Below are 17,461 nucleotides of genomic sequence, written 5' to 3'. Positions count from 1 at the left end.
AGTTGCTCTACAGCCTCTTTACTCTGTTTAACATGGCCTGGGGGAGAGTCCTAGAGGTACTGTAAGGGTCAATGTCAGAGGTTTTTACGAGCGTAAATCTCACACCACTTAGATAGAGGGGTCCTTGCTCCCACGCTCTCACACAAGCTCAAATCCACAGCCTTATAAGGCCTGGGCATGCACAGCTGCCAGCACATCACACATGAGTACACAGCATCTCTCTCCAACACACACACACACACACACATACACACACATACACACACATACACATGTATAGACGCATGCATGCAAACAAACTGGGGATTTGAGTATTAGAATGAGAGGGAGGGGTAAGTAGCCAAAGTAGTGAGGGATTTGATGCGTGTATCCAAGTTTCAAAGGAAAGATTATGCCACTTTTTTCTCTTCACGGGTCACAACCTGTGTCTGTTCGCTGACCCGGCCTGTGAACAGTCACGTTGGCTCTCCTGCTCACTGCTAGTCAGCTGGGCAGAGAAGCTCCAGATTATACTATCTCTATCTCTGGCTGCCTGACTCACTTCTATATTTCACTTCACTGAATTTTCTGGGTGGACTGCCATCTGAAAGGAACACAGTCTTGTTTGTTTGTTTGTTTGTTTGTTTGTTTTTGTTGTGGTCTTTCTGATTTCTTGTTCTAATGGTGGAGTAGTTACAGTTGAAGGGGAATGGCGAAAGCAGAGAGAGTTGAAGTGGAAGTAAGCAAGGATCTTTGACGAAAGCTAATATTTGGCCCTGGTGTGTTTTTGTGATTTTACAGTCAGGTGTGTGTCCAAAGCCAGTTCCCCAGCGTCCCCTCAGCGGTGCTACTGGACCCCACTCACCAGGCTCCACGGCCTTCAGGTCCACGGGGCGAAGGGGTGCTTCTCAAATCTCCGCAGGTAGGCCACTCCTTAAAGGCCACCTCCCTCCCAATGCTACTGCCACAGGTCCGCATCCTCTCCTGGGGAAGTGGGCTGCTTTTCAGTTGAGATTTCTTTTAAAGCTTGGCTACAATAGTTGTTTAATGTTTTGTGTGTGTGTGTGTGTGTGTGTGTGTGTGTGCGTGCGATTTCAGACTAAGGTGACGGTGAGTGGCCGAGTGCCTGACCCGGGCAGGTATGTGTTGGTGGTCCACACACGCCAGCCAGAGCACACAGCCTTCCCGGTGGAGGTCCTCATCGATGCTGGAATGATATGGAAAGGTCAGTAATCTGTTTGCACGTGTATATATATACTTACATGCATATATATATAATATGCATGTATGTAGCTTGTGTATGTATGTAGCTTATTATGTGTGCGTTCGTTTGTATATCTCAGCCTATGAGTAACTTGCATGGACATTCGAAATGGACCTCCAACATCAACTGGACTGGCTTTTGCTTGTATGTTTTCTCTTTGTGTGTGTGTGGGGGGGGTGGTTGGGTATCATGCTGAAGGCCTCAGCTGGCTGAACAGCCCTGCAGTCTGGTTCTGATAAGACTCCTTCACAGTGCAGCAGGCTTCCTTCCAGCGCTTCGCAGAGCTCTCCCAGTGCCTCAGTGAACAGGCTGGGATGCATTTCTTCACCCCTGTAGCACGCACGCCCTAGGAGAGTGGGAGAGGACTCTTGTGATGTCCAGTCGTGTAGTAATCCACCACATTATGTCCACCCCACCCCCTCTCACTCTCTCATCTCATCTTACACACACACACACACACACACACAAACACACTGGGCAGTCTCCTGCTTCTCCGATTCTCAACTCACACACTCTCCTCACCTCACATGACCGTTTGATCAAAGGCTGGGTTAGTTCCGTTGCTACTGTAGAGCGCAGGGCCAGGGGGGGTCACAGGGGAGGGAGATTAGAGTCTCCTGGAGCACAGACCTCCAACATGCCCCCACACCCCGTCCTCTGGCTGCAGCCCCCACCCCAAACCTCTGTGTCCTCCACCAGGCTGGCTCAACGCCTCCTTCTGCCCTGCGATGTCCGGCTGCAGGAGTGTGTTCATCGCCGAGCGCCGCATCGCCCTGGACGTGCCACAGAGGGAGCTCGCCATCACTCTGAGGATCCCACCGGGGAAGACCCTCACCCTGGTCAGTGTGTGTGTGTGTGTGTGTGTCTGTGTGTGTGGCCCTTTGGCCTCTTGCTTCATCATGACTGCCCTGGGCTAATGTGCACGTCCACCCTGCACTAGGTTTTTAAAAACCCTACCTCCATTTTCGCTTCCCTCTTTACCTAAGGTGTCACGTCCTGGGCGGCTCCTGCGCAGGTTCAGATATCACAGTGTACAGTAATCCACTTGGGCCGGCCTTGTGCTGGCTTGCTGTGAGCATTCCTCAGGCCCTTGTGAGCACACAGAGGATTTATTTACTCTCACAGGTGGGAACAGGGCGAGGGAACATGAGGGCACTCGTTTGGGTGTGTAGCGTACCGACATCATCGACTCGTAGTTAACAGCGGTGGATTTTCCCTGTGTGCTGTTTTTTTGTGTCATTTTTATCTGTCTTTTTTTTTGGTGGCTCAGATCCCCTCTCCTCACTCTTTTCCCTCTTTTGGACTTGTTTTTGTTTTGTTCTGCTTTAGGATTATATCTTGGCTGTCCCCGATGATCGTTACACGCCAGATCTAATGAAAGCAAAGCCGCTGGATAAGGCGCCTGATTTCATCGCCCAGTGTGGAGGGGAGAGCTTCCAGATAGAGTATGAGCACAGCAATGCACAGCCAGGCCTTCTTAGCCTTTCATCCACTTCATCAGTCATAAATCACTGCAGTTATCGTGCATGAAATGAACTCCATGGAGGTTTCCGATGCATTCACCAAAAAGTCAAATGGCATCCCCTAGTGGTGGGAATCACAGACCCTTTACGGACCTACCTACACTACTTCTATACTTACCTACCTACACTACTTCTATACTTACCTACCTACACTACTTTTATACTTACCTACCTACACTACTTCTATACTTACCTACCTACACTACTTCCTATACCTATTCACACTGCCGTAATGAAACTTTATAAAGATTACTAATTGTAATCTTTTGTTTCATCTATGCTTCTGCTACTACACAGTACAAACCCAGTGCTTCTCACACAATCTTGTTTCTCCTGACCTTAATGCTTACCTGTAGTGCAGGTTGTTTTAACAGCAGCCGTCTGGGATTGACCCAAAAGTGACCTGTCTCTTACGCAGCCCCAGCACTGCCTCCGAGTTCTGCCGAGCCTCGGCCCGCTCTCTGGTGGCGCTGCACCACAACGGGGCCCTGCCCTGCTACTGCGACAAGTCCGGCTCCACCAGCCCCACCTGTGAGCCGCTGGGCGGCCAGTGCCGCTGCAGACCTCACGTTATCGGCCGTCAGTGCACCCGCTGTGCCACCGGCTACTACGGCTTCCCCTACTGCAGACGTGAGTGCCTCTGTGCTAGAGCTTAACTGCTTCTAAACCAAGAGTGATGAATATAACGATAACTGAAAGTGACTGACTATATCATTCTTCATGTCATTATTGTTATATTTTATGTGAGGATTCTTATTATCTAGAACGATACTTATTGTCCAGTTTAGGCCACAGAGTTTGGTATGTGGATCAAAGTGTCCACTAAATTAATAAATGTAAATGCATTTGGCCACAATTTTGAAATCAGTGACTCCATTGCGAGCCATTGTGGCTGACCTTTGCTTTATCCCGAATGTTTGCTTTGCTTTGCGTTGTGTCATAGACAGGAACAAGAACAATTCAATGTTGTGTCTCTTGAACTGTGGTTGTGTCTCTCTGTCCCCTCGCGTGGCCTTGACCTGCAGCGTGTCAGTGTGGTCGGCGGCGGCTGTGCGATGAGGTGACGGGCGAGTGCATCTGCCCCCCTCAGACGGTTCGGCCGGCGTGCGACACGTGCAATAGCCAGACGTTCAGCTACCACCCGCTGGTGGGCTGCGACCACTGCGACTGCTCCCCCACGGGCATCGTGAGCAGCAGCGGCGATTGTGACTCTTACACCGGACAGTGCACGTGAGGGCCACACACCAGCACCACCGCCTCTCACTGTCTGTCTGTCAGTCTGTCACTGTCTTACTGACTTGTCTCCTACCTACACTACTTCTATACTTACCTACCTACACTACTTCTATACTTACCTACCTACACTACTTCTATACTTACCTACCTACACTACTTCTATACTTACCTACCTACACTACTTCTATACTTACCTACCTACACTACTTCTATACTTACCTACCTACACTACTTCTATACTTACCTACCTACACTACTTCTATACTTACCTACCTACACTACTTCTATACTTACCTACCTACACTACTTCTATACTTACCTACCTACACTACTTCTATACTTACCTACCTACACTACTTCTATACTTACCTACCTACACTACTTCTATACTTACCTACCTACACTACTTCTATACTTACCTACCTACACTACTTCTATACTTACCTACCTACACTACTTCTATACTTACCTACCTACACTACTTCTATACTTACCTACCTACACTACTTCTATACTTACCTACCTACACTACTTCTATACTTACCTACCTACACTACTTCTATACTTACCTACCTACACTACTTCTATACTTACCTACCTACACTACTTCTATACTTACCTACCTACACTACTTCTATACTTACCTACCTACACTACTTCTATACTTACCTACCTACACTACTTCTATACTTACCTACCTACACTACTTCTATACTTACCTACCTACACTACTTCTATACTTACCTACCTACACTACTTCTATACTTACCTACCTACACTACTTCTATACTTACCTACCTACACTACTTCTATACTTACCTACCTACACTACTTCTATACTTACCTACCTACACTACTTCTATACTTACCTACCTACACTACTTCTATACTTACCTACCTACACTACTTCTATACTTACCTACCTACACTACTTCTATACTTACCTACCTACACTACTTCTATACTTACCTACCTACACTACTTCTATACTTACCTACCTACACTACTTCTATACTTACCTACCTACACTACTTCTATACTTACCTACCTACACTACTTCTATACTTACCTACCTACACTACTTCTATACTTACCTACCTACACTACTTCTATACTTACCTACCTACACTACTTCTATACTTACCTACCTACACTACTTCTATACTTACCTACCTACACTACTTCTATACTTACCTACCTACACTACTTCTATACTTACCTACCTACACTACTTCTATACTTACCTACCTACACTACTTCTATACTTACCTACCTACACTACTTCTATACTTACCTACCTACACTACTTCTATACTTACCTACCTACACTACTTCTATACTTACCTACCTACACTACTTCTATACTTACCTACCTACACTACTTCTATACTTACCTACCTACACTACTTCTATACTTACCTACCTACACTACTTCTATACTTACCTACCTACACTACTTCTATACTTACCTACCTACACTACTTCTATACTTACCTACCTACACTACTTCTATACTTACCTACCTACACTACTTCTATACTTACCTACCTACACTACTTCTATACTTACCTACCTACACTACTTCTATACTTACCTACCTACACTACTTCTATACTTACCTACCTACACTACTTCTATACTTACCTACCTACACTACTTCTATACTTACCTACCTACACTACTTCTATACTTACCTACCTACACTACTTCTATACTTACCTACCTACACTACTTCTATACTTACCTACCTACACTACTTCTATACTTACCTACCTACACTACTTCTATACTTACCTACCTACACTACTTCTATACTTACCTACCTACACTACTTCTATACTTACCTACCTACACTACTTCTATACTTACCTACCTACACTACTTCTATACTTACCTACCTACACTACTTCTATACTTACCTACCTACACTACTTCCTATACCTATTCACACTGCCGTAATGAAACTTTATAAAGATTACTAATTGTAATCTTTTGTTTCATCTATGCTTCTGCTACTACACAGTACAAACCCAGTGCTTCTCACACAATCTTGTTTCTCCTGACCTTACTGCCTGTCTATTTCACTTGTCTGTCTGTCTGTATGTCACTTACATGCATATTAAAAACTTTTGGTAACACTTTACTTGATTGGTGAGTTTGTAACACATTCATAGCAGCTGTCATAAACTGCACATAAAGCATTCATGACTGTTTCATGAGACATGACTCAACATTCATACCAAACCTTTTATGAATGTGGAAGACAGAACGATGACAACTTGTCAAAATAAAAGTCCAACAATCGCAAAGGAGCATTGCCGTTTTTCTCTCCAGCCTTTGTAAATATTTCATGAATATCTTATGAAGTCTACATCGAATGTCACTTTACTATACAAGTTGTGAAGTATTCTTAATCACTGAATTTTACACTGGGAGGTAAACTAGCCTACATTCAGCTGACCCGTATTTGTGTAACCTGGAAGGGTTAGACATTCCCAGTAGCAAAAGATGAGAAATCATCTGCAAAGGTGTCATAAAACAAATACATTTTCATGAAACAAAAATTATTTGCTTGACCATGTCTTTTTGGCACTGGAGTAGCCCATTGACTCAGATGTGACGTGATCAGGTAAGAGGTTTGGAACAAAAATGGCAATGCTGCTTTGCAATTGTTGGACTTTTATTTTGACACATTTTTGTCGTTCTGTCTTCCACATTCATGAAAGGTTTGGTATGAATGTTGAGTCATGTCTCATGAAACAGTCATGAATGCTTTATGTGCAGTTTATGACAGCTGCTATGAATGTTATGAACTCACCCGTCAAGTAAAGTGTTACCAAACTTTTGAATGTTTGTCTTATTATATACACAATACGTTATCTTCAATATATTTGTAGTATTTTGATGTATATGATGTGACTGGGAAATACAGTCTGCAGTCATAAACTGGTACATTTCATGACCATTTGATCCGCTTAATGCTATTTTTGTTATAGCACACAGAGCACATAGTGTTTCAAAATGGTCTGAAATGTGTTGTTAATAGCTGTTGGTGGGTTTTATGTGTGTGTGTGAGAAACAGGTGTAAGCCCAGGATCGGTGGACGTCAGTGTGACCGCTGTGCTGCCGGCTACTTCCGTTTCCCAGAGTGTGTGCCATGTGACTGTGAGACTGGGGGGGTCCGCCCAGAGGTGTGTGACCCCAACACTGGCCAGTGCCTCTGCAAGGTAGTGACCCTCTCTCACCCCTCACGCACATACACACACCCACACCAGAGTGGATGTAAGGGTATCCTGGCATATCGTGAGCAGAGTTCGGGCAATATGACTCAAGGTATGCCTCTTCTGACTCTGCTGTGTGTGTGTGTGTGTGTGTGTGTGTGTGGTGACAGAGGAACGTGGAGGGTGAGCGCTGCGATTCCTGTCGAAGAGGCTCGTTCCACTTTGATCCGGCCAATCCCAGCGGTTGCATCGAGTGCTTCTGCTTCAAAGCCATAGACCAGTGCCACAGCTCCAGCAAACGCAGGGGAAAGGTGTGTGTGTGTGTCTGTCTCTCTCTCTCTGTGTGTGTGCGTCTCTCTGTGTATGTGTGTGTGTCTCTCTCTCTCTCTGTGTGTGTGTGTGTGTGTGAGAGAGAGAGAAAAACTATTAACAGTAATATAAATGCAAATGAGTTTTTTCACCAGTTAGCTCTTGGAGATTTGACAATTCTGCTAGATTATGATATACATAGACAGCAATATCAACAATCAACGAGTAGTCAATAGTATCCCTGACGTGCGTGTATGTGTATGTGTGGTTTGTGGTCATTTGGTCATTTCATATCTGATGTACCTTCCGTGTGTGTGTGTGTGTGTGTGTGTAGTTTGTGGACATGCATAACTGGCGCCTGGAGAAGGCTGACCTGGAGGAGGTGCCCTCGGTGCTCAACCCCATAAGCAACATGGTGGTGGCCGACGTGCAGGAGGTGCCCCGCTCTGTCCAGAGCCTCCACTGGGTGGCGCCACCCTCCTACCTGGGCGACAGGGTGAGCAGTGCAGCGCTATGCCATGTTGCTCGATGCCAATGCCTGGTGTCGGGTTTCAGCCTCTCTCTCTGTGCGCTCAATCACTGCACCAACCTGCCTGAGGGTACTTCAGCTAAAGAGCGAGAGAGATTTTAATTATGGCTCTGCATGTGGACACAACACTAAATGCTTTTGTTCTCACATTATGTTGGCTAATTAGGCAGTTTTACCTGACAGAACCCTTGCTGCCAAAAGCACCTAAAGCCCTCTCTGTGCCTCTGTAGGTGTCCTCCTATGGCGGCTACCTCACCTACCAGACCAAGTCCTTTGGCATCCCCAGCGAGGGTATGCTTCCCCTGGACAAGAAGCCAGACCTGCTACTTAGTGTGCGTATGACTCTCTAAGACTTCAGGCTCTCGTGTTGTGTTATATTTTGAAGTGCCAGCCCTCTTGAATCGTCTTGATTGTGTGTGTGTGTGTGTGTGTGTGTGTGTGTGTGCAGGGGGACCAGATGACACTGGTGTACTTTGACCCACAGTCCCCTGATCCAGACAGACTGTATCAAGGCAGAGTTCAGCTAGTAGAGGTAACTTGCTCACTCACTCATTAAAAGACATTAAGTCATAAGTAAAGAAAATGAAGTATTGCTCAATCTGTTCCCACATGGTTTTAATCTGTACTGCCATCTCACACTGTGAAATGGAATTGAAAAGCAGCCATAAGTGACTGGAGGTGCACTATGTGTGAAATGTTTGAACAAGCATTTGAAATGTCTTGCTCCCTCTTTATTAGTAGCTGGACACAACTGCAGATATTGTAGCTTGTATTCAAAGACCCTAATCTGAATAACCAACTTTACAATGATGAACTGATCCTGATTAAAGGGTGAAAATCCTCAATCATGTCTGTTTTGTAGTACCGGTATGTCTGTCAGTTAAGCATATTTTACTTTGTTCAGCTCTGAGCACCACAAGGCAATGATTTTATTCTCAAAGCACTTTGGAAAATGTCTAAAAAGGTGCCAGCAGAAATGTGTAGAGAGACTCTTATTAAGATGATCTGTTTTATCTATGTAATTATGTTTTTTATTAGTTGGCGTCATTGATTTATATTGTTTGTTATACCTTTTGCCAAGATATAGCCACAGATGCTGATATGGTATGAAACTGAAATTCCTTCTACTGAACAGACTGATCTGAGTGGTTCATCAGAGCCATCTGCAGGGGTGCTCTCGTCTGAGCCCCTCTGCAGCAATCACTGAGACGGCTCTTTGTTGTCGGCAGGGCAACCTGCGCCACGCAGGCACCAGGCGGCCGGTGTCGCGTGAGGAGCTGCTGCGGGTGCTGGCGGCGCTGGAGGATGTGCGCGTGCGCGCCCTCTACTTCACCCAGAGCCAGAGGCTCAGCCTGGGGGACGTGGGCTTGGAGGAGGCCAGCAGGGACGGACGCGGGGCACCCGCCAGCACCGTGGAGGAGTGCTCCTGCCCACCCCAATACAGCGGAGACTCCTGCCAGGTGAGGGCTGCTGGACAGGGGCCTGAGGGGTGGGGGGTGGAGGGGTGAGGGGGGATGTACAGTGAGAGTGATGTGTTTGGAAATGGACTGGATTGCATTGGTACTCTCTGTCTGCTGGAAGGAAAAGGATGGATGGTGTCAAGGTTGGAGCTGGAAAAGAGCTGGAAAAGAGCTGGGAAAAGAGCTGGGAAAAGAGCTGGGAAAAGAGCTGGAAAAGAGCTGGAAAAAGAGCTGGAAAAAGAGCTGGGAAAAGAGCTGGAAAAGAGCTGGGAAAAGAGCTGGGAAAAGAGCTGGGAAAAGAGCTGGGAAAAGAGCTGGAAAAGAGGGGGAGAGGGAATTGAGGGTGATTGATAGAGGGAAGAAAAGAGGGTGAGTAGGAGTAAGGAGCAAAGAAGAGAAGGAAGAGGGGTGAAGAGGGGTGAGTAAATAAGGAGAGAAAACAATCATGATGTGGGTGGTTGGGTTGACTGGGAAGGTGTGCTTACTGTATGGACTGTTTTGTGGCAACTTCCATTCTTTAAGCAAAACTGAATAGACCCGATTTCATTATGTTGCCTGCATTGTACACAAATGAAAAATGGTAAGATCGCGACATGACTGCTGGTCGAGATGGCTTTGATGTAAAGGGACACCTGGTTTTATGGGAGCTATCTGAATGGACGCTCATGAAAAGCACAGATGTTTTCTACCCTTTCCCCCAAAATGCCATTTCTAGTGAAAGACTGGCTCATTGAGCATCTCTCATACAGGACCTGCATGTTGTGTTGGGCCAGTTGCCATAACACAGAGAAACGGGGAAACTATAATGACTCCCTGGGTTTTTTTTTCCACACAAAGAGCTCAGGGCTACATGATCGTGGTCTGTGTCTGCCCCAACATGCCAAGACACACCCTTTCTGCAGTGAGCTCGCTCTGACGAATGGGGAACATTCATGAGGGCGAAGGAGCCCACAGCTGACGAGGCGCGCACGGAAATCTCTGGAAAAGAACAGCCGATGAGCGCGTCTGTCAGAATGCGTCGCCTCGGGGGAAGAACTTTCCGGTTGCCAAAAGACAATCTGATATCAGTTGCTTCTCCAACATCCAACTGCTGTGTCATGGCAACAACTGACTGACAACTCAAATACAGCGGAATTCTGGAGGGATGTGACTAAGAGGGGATGATGGAGTAAGCTTTGAAAGAACTAGCTTTAGAAAATCTTAGACATTTCAAATTACTATGAAACATGCTGACTGGCAGATTCTTTTTTAAAAACATTAATTTGGTTAAAAAAATTATTATTATTTCTTAGGGCTGAAAAATCATGTGTAGCCAGTGTACTGTCTCTAGTATCAATGTAGCAGTAGGTATTTCTACTGTGCTATTCCTCTCTCAAAAAGAGAAGTAGGCTACTGTACACTAAGATATTGCAATCGCATTCCTAAGTCTCTCTTCCACTTCACTGGATTTTAAGGCTTTTTATTGATACTGACAATATCTCATTAAGTTCCCTATGTGATGAGTTTTTGAAGTGCCCCTGCTGTGGGAAGTAATGATGTTCAGGATTAGGTGTGTGTGAGGTGTTTTTCCTCCGTTGATTTTGCTCCTGGGTCCGCATTTCTCATCCAAACACTGTTGAAGGTGACGAGGCTGCTCGACAGGTGTGGCCACAGGAAACAGTTTATCTGTAGCCAGAGGCGCTGTGGAAAGGAGCAATGCCCTGACACATAGGTTAGGCGTGGCATCTGAGACAAGACCGAGTTACTCACAAACCTCATGCAGACTGTGTGTGTGTGTGTGTGTGTCTTTTTGGGAGTGGCAGTCCCACCCTGCTGTTTTGAGTGGATATGCGTGTGCCTGTGTGTGTTTGTGTTGTGTGATTCAGGTGTGAGTACTCCGATAGCAAAGTCTGAATGTATAATATACAACATCTACTGACCCAAACAAATTAACTGACACATGGATCAGTTGTACAGTTGTACACACACGCATTTTTGCATTTTCTGTTTATGTAAAGCACATTGAATGACCTCTGTGTATGAAATGTGCTATATCAATAAACCTTACTTGACTTGACACAAATAAATATATAAATGTCCTCAAATACACATACCTAGACAAAAGGACTCCAAAAATGTGTGCTTAACGTTTACATACAGTACACTTCAAGTCAATAGAGACCCCACCTATTCATGCTGAGACTGGAAGACCTGGCAAAGCAGGGCTCTTATCTCAATGAGTTTTATGCCCTTTATCCCTGATTGGGGTTGTACTAGCTTCATCTTTTTTAATAAACTCTGTGTGTGTGTGAATATTAGCACACAACCATGTATGTGTTGGAGGGGAATTTTTCACCTTCTACGCAAACTAGAGTGACTGTGAATGTATGTGTGTACATCCATTCCTGAAATGGGTGAGTGTGTGTGTGTGAGTGAGCGTTACTCACTGTCTCAGGTATGGGTGTGTGCCGAAGAGGGCGTGGCATGGCCTCTCTGCCTTTAAGAGAGCGCTGCCCGTGTGGTGGGGAGTTATTTTCACTCCGACTACACTTGAGGAATGTTATACACACGCATGGAGACAAACCAATGGAAGAGGACTATGATGAGGGCCCTCATCGTTCTGGCCCTGCTGGAGTTGTGCTTGGCAGGACCCAGACCCTCCGGATCATCCAGACGGATACCGCGCCATCCGGGGGAACAGCGGCCACACTACCCGTCTGTGACTGACAGAGAATCGCAACGACTTGTACACCAGTTGCCATACCACCACAGAGGGCAGCAGGTGCGCTACCCATCACCCAATGACCACGGGACTCAACAGGTCCAGTACCCATCACCCAACGACCGGGATTCACAAAGAGTTCAATACCCATCACTTAATGATCAGGATTCACAAAAAGTTATTTACCCTTCAGTGGGAGACAGGGATGCAAGCACCGCACTTCAGGTAAAATGGAGTTATTTCTTGACAGTTTTGTTGCTCCTCAGATATTTGTTTTGTCCTGGAAATGTCTCGGGGACCAAAATGGATGTCCACTTTTTGTCTTTTAAGAAGCACTTTGAAATCTCCTATACCCTTATCTTTCACCCTAGGATACATACATATTTAATTATTTTGACTGGGCAGGTATGCGTTGTAGAGATGTATTGTGTGTTGAAAGTTATGGCTCACATGTGCATGCATGCACACGTTTGTGTGTGCTTATGCAATGCGTTTGAGTAATTGTCAGTGTTTGTTTCTTGTAAATGTCTCTCTTTTGTCATTGTTAATGTAATTGACTGACTCCATGTGCTGTCCTGTTCAACAAGAATAATGGCCGTCTTTCTCTACGTCTCTGTTTGTCAGAAATGTGCCCGTGGTTTCTATAGAGACAGAAGTGCACAGCTCCCAGGCAGGTGTGTGCCCTGCTCCTGTAACGGCCTATCAGACGAGTGTGAGGAGGGAACAGGAAGATGCCTGGTAAGACACACACGCACACACACACACACACACACACTAACATTCACACCCATTCATACACACCCTACCACTCCCACACTGGTTAGCCACACAGCGCTTGAGTCAGTGTCTGGTCTCCACAGCAGGCACTGCCAAGGGGCATGTTTGTGAACGCTAGCCTGTCATTAACCCATTACATTACATGTACATGCGATTCAGCCATTTAAAGACAAACACAAGAATTACAGACCTTCTCAATTAAATATCGAAGCATCAATCATAGACATCAAAGCATAAAACATTGTTAGCTTGACCAGCATGGGCATCATCTCATACATGGAAATGCAGCCATCAAGCTGAAACGGGCTCTTCTCACACAGACTCACACAGTGTAGTGAGATGCCAGCGGCACAAAATGGTGGTGTGTCGGAGCCTATGTAGTCTGCCGAAGGGTCTGCGGTAGCTGTGTGTGTGTGTCTGTGTGTGTATGTGTCTGCGGCGTTGCGTAAGTGCGGCTCATGATGGGGCCTGTGCTGGTCCTCTGGGCCCTGGAGCTGAGCTGACAGGCATGGTCACACACGAGAGAGCACAAGCATTTGGGGTCCCACACACACAAAGATGTGAACACGTGTGGACACAGAATGCTTTCAGTGAGAGCCAATCTCCCGTGAAGAGACGGCCCATCAGCCACAGGCAGCAGACACCTGAGAGTTGGGTGTGGAGGAGAGCACAGGGAGAGCTGCTCAGACAGGAGCGCTTCTTCAGCTCTTAGGAGAACCTCCATACAGGTCCACATGGGCTGGATTTGGTTATATAATAAGTCACATTAGTGGTTGGTTAGGAGACAGATGACCACATCAGTCAAGGTTGTGGACACGAATCTCTAGCACACACCCTAGTCTTGCTGAAGATCAACAGCTCATCTCATATAATGAAACATACTCTACTGCAGTGTAAGCCATCCTGTAAACACTAGGGTGGGTGTTACGTGAAGTGCTGTGATTTGTCTGAGAGCATTTACTCAGTTAAGTATTTGTACTCATTGAAGTCTGTTGTCTCTACCCAGAACTGTCAACATAATGCTGCTGGGGACCACTGTGAGCGTTGTCATGAGGGTTACTATGGCAACCCTGCCCAGAGGAGCTGTCGGCTGTGCCCCTGCCCACTCACCATCGACTCCAACAGGTGAGTGACAAAAACAGAGCATCCTTAAAGTTCTGTACGCACCAGCCTGTGCTGGCTTAGTTTACAGTCTGTTATCATAATAAACCAGGGAGTGTTTCTTTTCTCATATATGCAGTTTTGCTACGGGCTGCAGAGAAGTCTCGGGAAGAATGCAGTGTATCTGCAAGCCTGGTTACACAGGAGAAAGATGTCAGAGGTGTGTATCCAATCTAACCCACCAAGCATGTACAATGTCTCACCATCTTCTCATAATATGTTTAAACTCCTAATTCTCCCTGGCCTTTGAACAGCTGTGCTCCTGGTTACTATGGCGATCCCATGGCTTATAGAGGCAGCTGCCGTCCTTGCAACTGCAACGGAAACCCTGGACACTGTGACTCCAAGACTGGAGGTGAGTGGACTGGCAGTGTAGTGAGATTTGGTCATGTGCAGTGTGGGTCTACAAGGTGTCCAGTAGGCCCATATGATGCACACACTTTTGAGGAACAGCAATAGATCTGTGCCAGATAGGAATACCAGAATCACTTTTTAAGCTTTTTGTCTCTTGTGTTTTTAGTTTGCAAGGACACCTTTCCCAAAGACACCAATACCGATGAGCAGTGTCAAGGTGAGTGTCTGTTTGTGTCCTCTCACAGTGAATTGAGAGTAGAAATATGAGGCCAGAGTAGTCAAAGTGTGACATTTATTTTATTATCTTTATGATTGTATTTCCAGAGTGTGACAACTGTGCGCAGACATTACTAGGCGATTTGGAGAAGCTGGATGATGAGTTGGCACGAATCAAGTCTCAGCTGGAGAAGGCCAACGCCAGCAGCTCCTCCCAGGAGCGTCTGAGGAAGCTAGAGGAGGCCATCACTGCTGCTAAGGTACACCAGTGCTCCTCTTGGTCTTGCTCCCTCTCTTCTCCTCTCCTTCTCTTTTGGTCTCCCTTCACCTCATCCCTCTGGCCTCTCCTCTTTGCCGAGGGTCTGTGTGTGTGTGTGTGTGTGTGTGTTTCTGCCCTCTCTCCTGTCTGTCAGACTCAGCCTCATCTCTGTCTGTGCTTCACACCAAGGTGAGTTAGTGTTTTTGGAGGATGTCTATAGTGCAGTCCCAGCTCTTCTCCCCTTGTCTCTGAGCCTTGTTAGGTTGGAAAACACATACAGACTAACTTAAACACCACACATACATGGTGCCAAAGATGTGGTGAGACTCATTCTACCACATCGTTGGTGTTTTAAATGAGTCTGCCACATTTGGAATTTCGCAACTTTACCAAGAGACATTTTGAGGTTATTTTTTTAAAATGATCTCCACCCATTTTTCTTACCACAAGCTCCTGTACTGATTTAATCTGTGGTAACTTGACACTGATCACACCAGCAACGGTGTTTTGTGTACAACATGTTGTTCATCTGTGATTGTCTGTGTGGTTTAACAATCTCAGAAGAATGTGATGAGCTTCATTCAGATAGCGATCTAGAACATTCTGTGGGTGCACACCTCATCAATTGCGTTAAGTTAAAATATTGCCAAACCCCTAAGGATTATTAACTGCTGTTTGCAAAAACACATGTGGAGTGGCACTTTGCCATGGAGCGCTATAGACATGGATTTAATGCTCAGTTTATTGATGTTACACATATTGCACTTGTATTTCACTTTTTGTGTTGTTCTTGAACTTGCATAAGCTTGATGGTCTCATGTCTTTGTATGAGATGATGCCCGTGCTCGTCAAGCTAACAAATGTCATTAAACACTTTCTTTTCTAGATTGTTGTGAACACCTTCACCTCCACTGTAGACCGTCAGAAGTCCAAAGTGACTGACCTGGAGCTGGACACTGAGACCCTCAAAGATGACATCAACCTGCTGAAGAAGCAGGCAAGTTATCTAAATCTAAGTTGATGGTTAAATCTAAAGAGCATGCATCGCCACTTGGGTGATGATTGATTGCTAATGAGTACCATGAGCCAGTTGTGGTGCATGGGAAAAGGCACTATGTATAAGGGCTCTGTTAATGTTGATGACAATGTGCAGGCTGAAGAGAAGAAGAAGGATGTTGACCAGGCCTTGGATGGTGTTGAGGACACTAACCAGAGAGCACAAAACCTGAACACCCAAGCCCAAAACATGTTTAAGAAGATTCAGGGTAGGTTGCATTTTTGTTGTTGTTGTCATTTTGTGGTGGTTGTTTTCAGTTATCTACTTTCTGGTAAAATAGAAGGACAATAAAGCAACTTCATCAGATGGTTGTTGTGGTGTATGACTTACTGTCTTGTCTCTGTCCTCCCCTCCTGCTGTGCGGTCAGACTTGCTGAAGCAGCTGCAGGATGCCAGCGCCAACGGAGACTCCGTGGCCCCAAACCAGCTGACCAAGTTGCTGGAGGAGGCCGAGCGTCTAGTGCGAGAGATGGAGGGCCGCAACCTGAATGACCAGAAAGATGCAGCGGAGAAAGAGAAGGAGCTGGCCCACAAATGTGAGATTCCAATCAACACACACACACACACACACACACACACACACACACACACACACACACACACACACACACACACACACACATTAAAATGATATCGGTTATCATTTATTATTTCTTAGTTTTTTGGTTTTTGGTTAGGTCCTCCTCATGGAAGTATGTTTGATAAATTAAAAATCTGGACTGCAATGCTTGTGTGACATGTTGAATTTAGACTTGCTTTTAAATGAACATTTTATTTTGTGACCACAGTTTTGGAGCACATCCAAAACAATGTGACACGTCAGTGTGATCAGAACAAGGAAGCAGCAACGAGGGTTGAGGGGCTCCTGAAAGACTTTGAGGACAGACTCAAAGACCTGGAAGAAGCGCTCACCCAGGCCAAAAGCTTGGTAGAAAAAGCCAACAACCAGAACAATCTGAACTCCCAGGCTATGCAAGATCTTCTGGTAATTACATATATTCTATTATCACCCACATTATTAAATCTTATACTCAATATTTTTAATTTGTGATTTGATGAAATGGAATGTGTGATTGATTTACAACCAGAACCGCATCAAAGACTTGGAGAAGGAGAGGGATAATGTTGCAGGACAAATAGCCATGGCTAAAGAGCAACTGAAGGATACAGGAGAGCTGCTATCAACCCTGGATGACAGCAAACAGGTATTCCTATCTTGCAGTAGTACAATGCTTCATATCACATATCATAAACCACTCCATATGCGGAATGATCCCATGACAGTAATCTGTTTACTGCCAAAATACCAACTGTGGATTTCCAAGGCTATTTCTCCATATAACAGCAAACCCACAGCATTGTGTCACCACACCCATCTTCGGTTTTACATTCCTGAATGCATAGCGGACTTGCTG

General features: G+C 45.6%; 1 protein-coding gene across 1 annotated transcript in view; it reads left to right on the top strand.

Annotated features, from left to right (window-relative positions):
• LOC125303128 (laminin subunit alpha-3-like) overlaps window positions 1–17,461 on the top strand; it is a gene marked incomplete in the record, with an annotated part of 79,626 nt that overhangs the window by 49,335 nt on the left and 12,830 nt on the right. Inside the window, 23 exon segments of the mRNA XM_048256695.1 lie at window positions 781–901; window positions 1,078–1,204; window positions 1,943–2,082; window positions 2,573–2,688; window positions 3,185–3,396; window positions 3,792–3,996; window positions 7,085–7,229; window positions 7,394–7,534; window positions 7,867–8,028; window positions 8,292–8,393; window positions 8,510–8,593; window positions 9,291–9,521; window positions 12,847–12,960; window positions 14,006–14,124; window positions 14,240–14,320; window positions 14,415–14,515; window positions 14,681–14,731; window positions 14,839–14,990; window positions 15,876–15,986; window positions 16,143–16,254; window positions 16,415–16,582; window positions 16,835–17,031; window positions 17,135–17,251. Coding sequence (XP_048112652.1) covers window positions 781–901; window positions 1,078–1,204; window positions 1,943–2,082; window positions 2,573–2,688; window positions 3,185–3,396; window positions 3,792–3,996; window positions 7,085–7,229; window positions 7,394–7,534; window positions 7,867–8,028; window positions 8,292–8,393; window positions 8,510–8,593; window positions 9,291–9,521; window positions 12,847–12,960; window positions 14,006–14,124; window positions 14,240–14,320; window positions 14,415–14,515; window positions 14,681–14,731; window positions 14,839–14,990; window positions 15,876–15,986; window positions 16,143–16,254; window positions 16,415–16,582; window positions 16,835–17,031; window positions 17,135–17,251 — 3,109 coding nt within the window.

The sequence above is a fragment of the Alosa alosa genome, chromosome 1, assembly GCF_017589495.1.
Source record: "Alosa alosa isolate M-15738 ecotype Scorff River chromosome 1, AALO_Geno_1.1, whole genome shotgun sequence".
NCBI classification, from domain to species: domain Eukaryota; kingdom Metazoa; phylum Chordata; class Actinopteri; order Clupeiformes; family Clupeidae; genus Alosa; species Alosa alosa.
The sequence above is the reverse complement of the archived record's forward strand: the minus strand, read 5'-3'. Positions and strand labels throughout refer to the sequence as shown.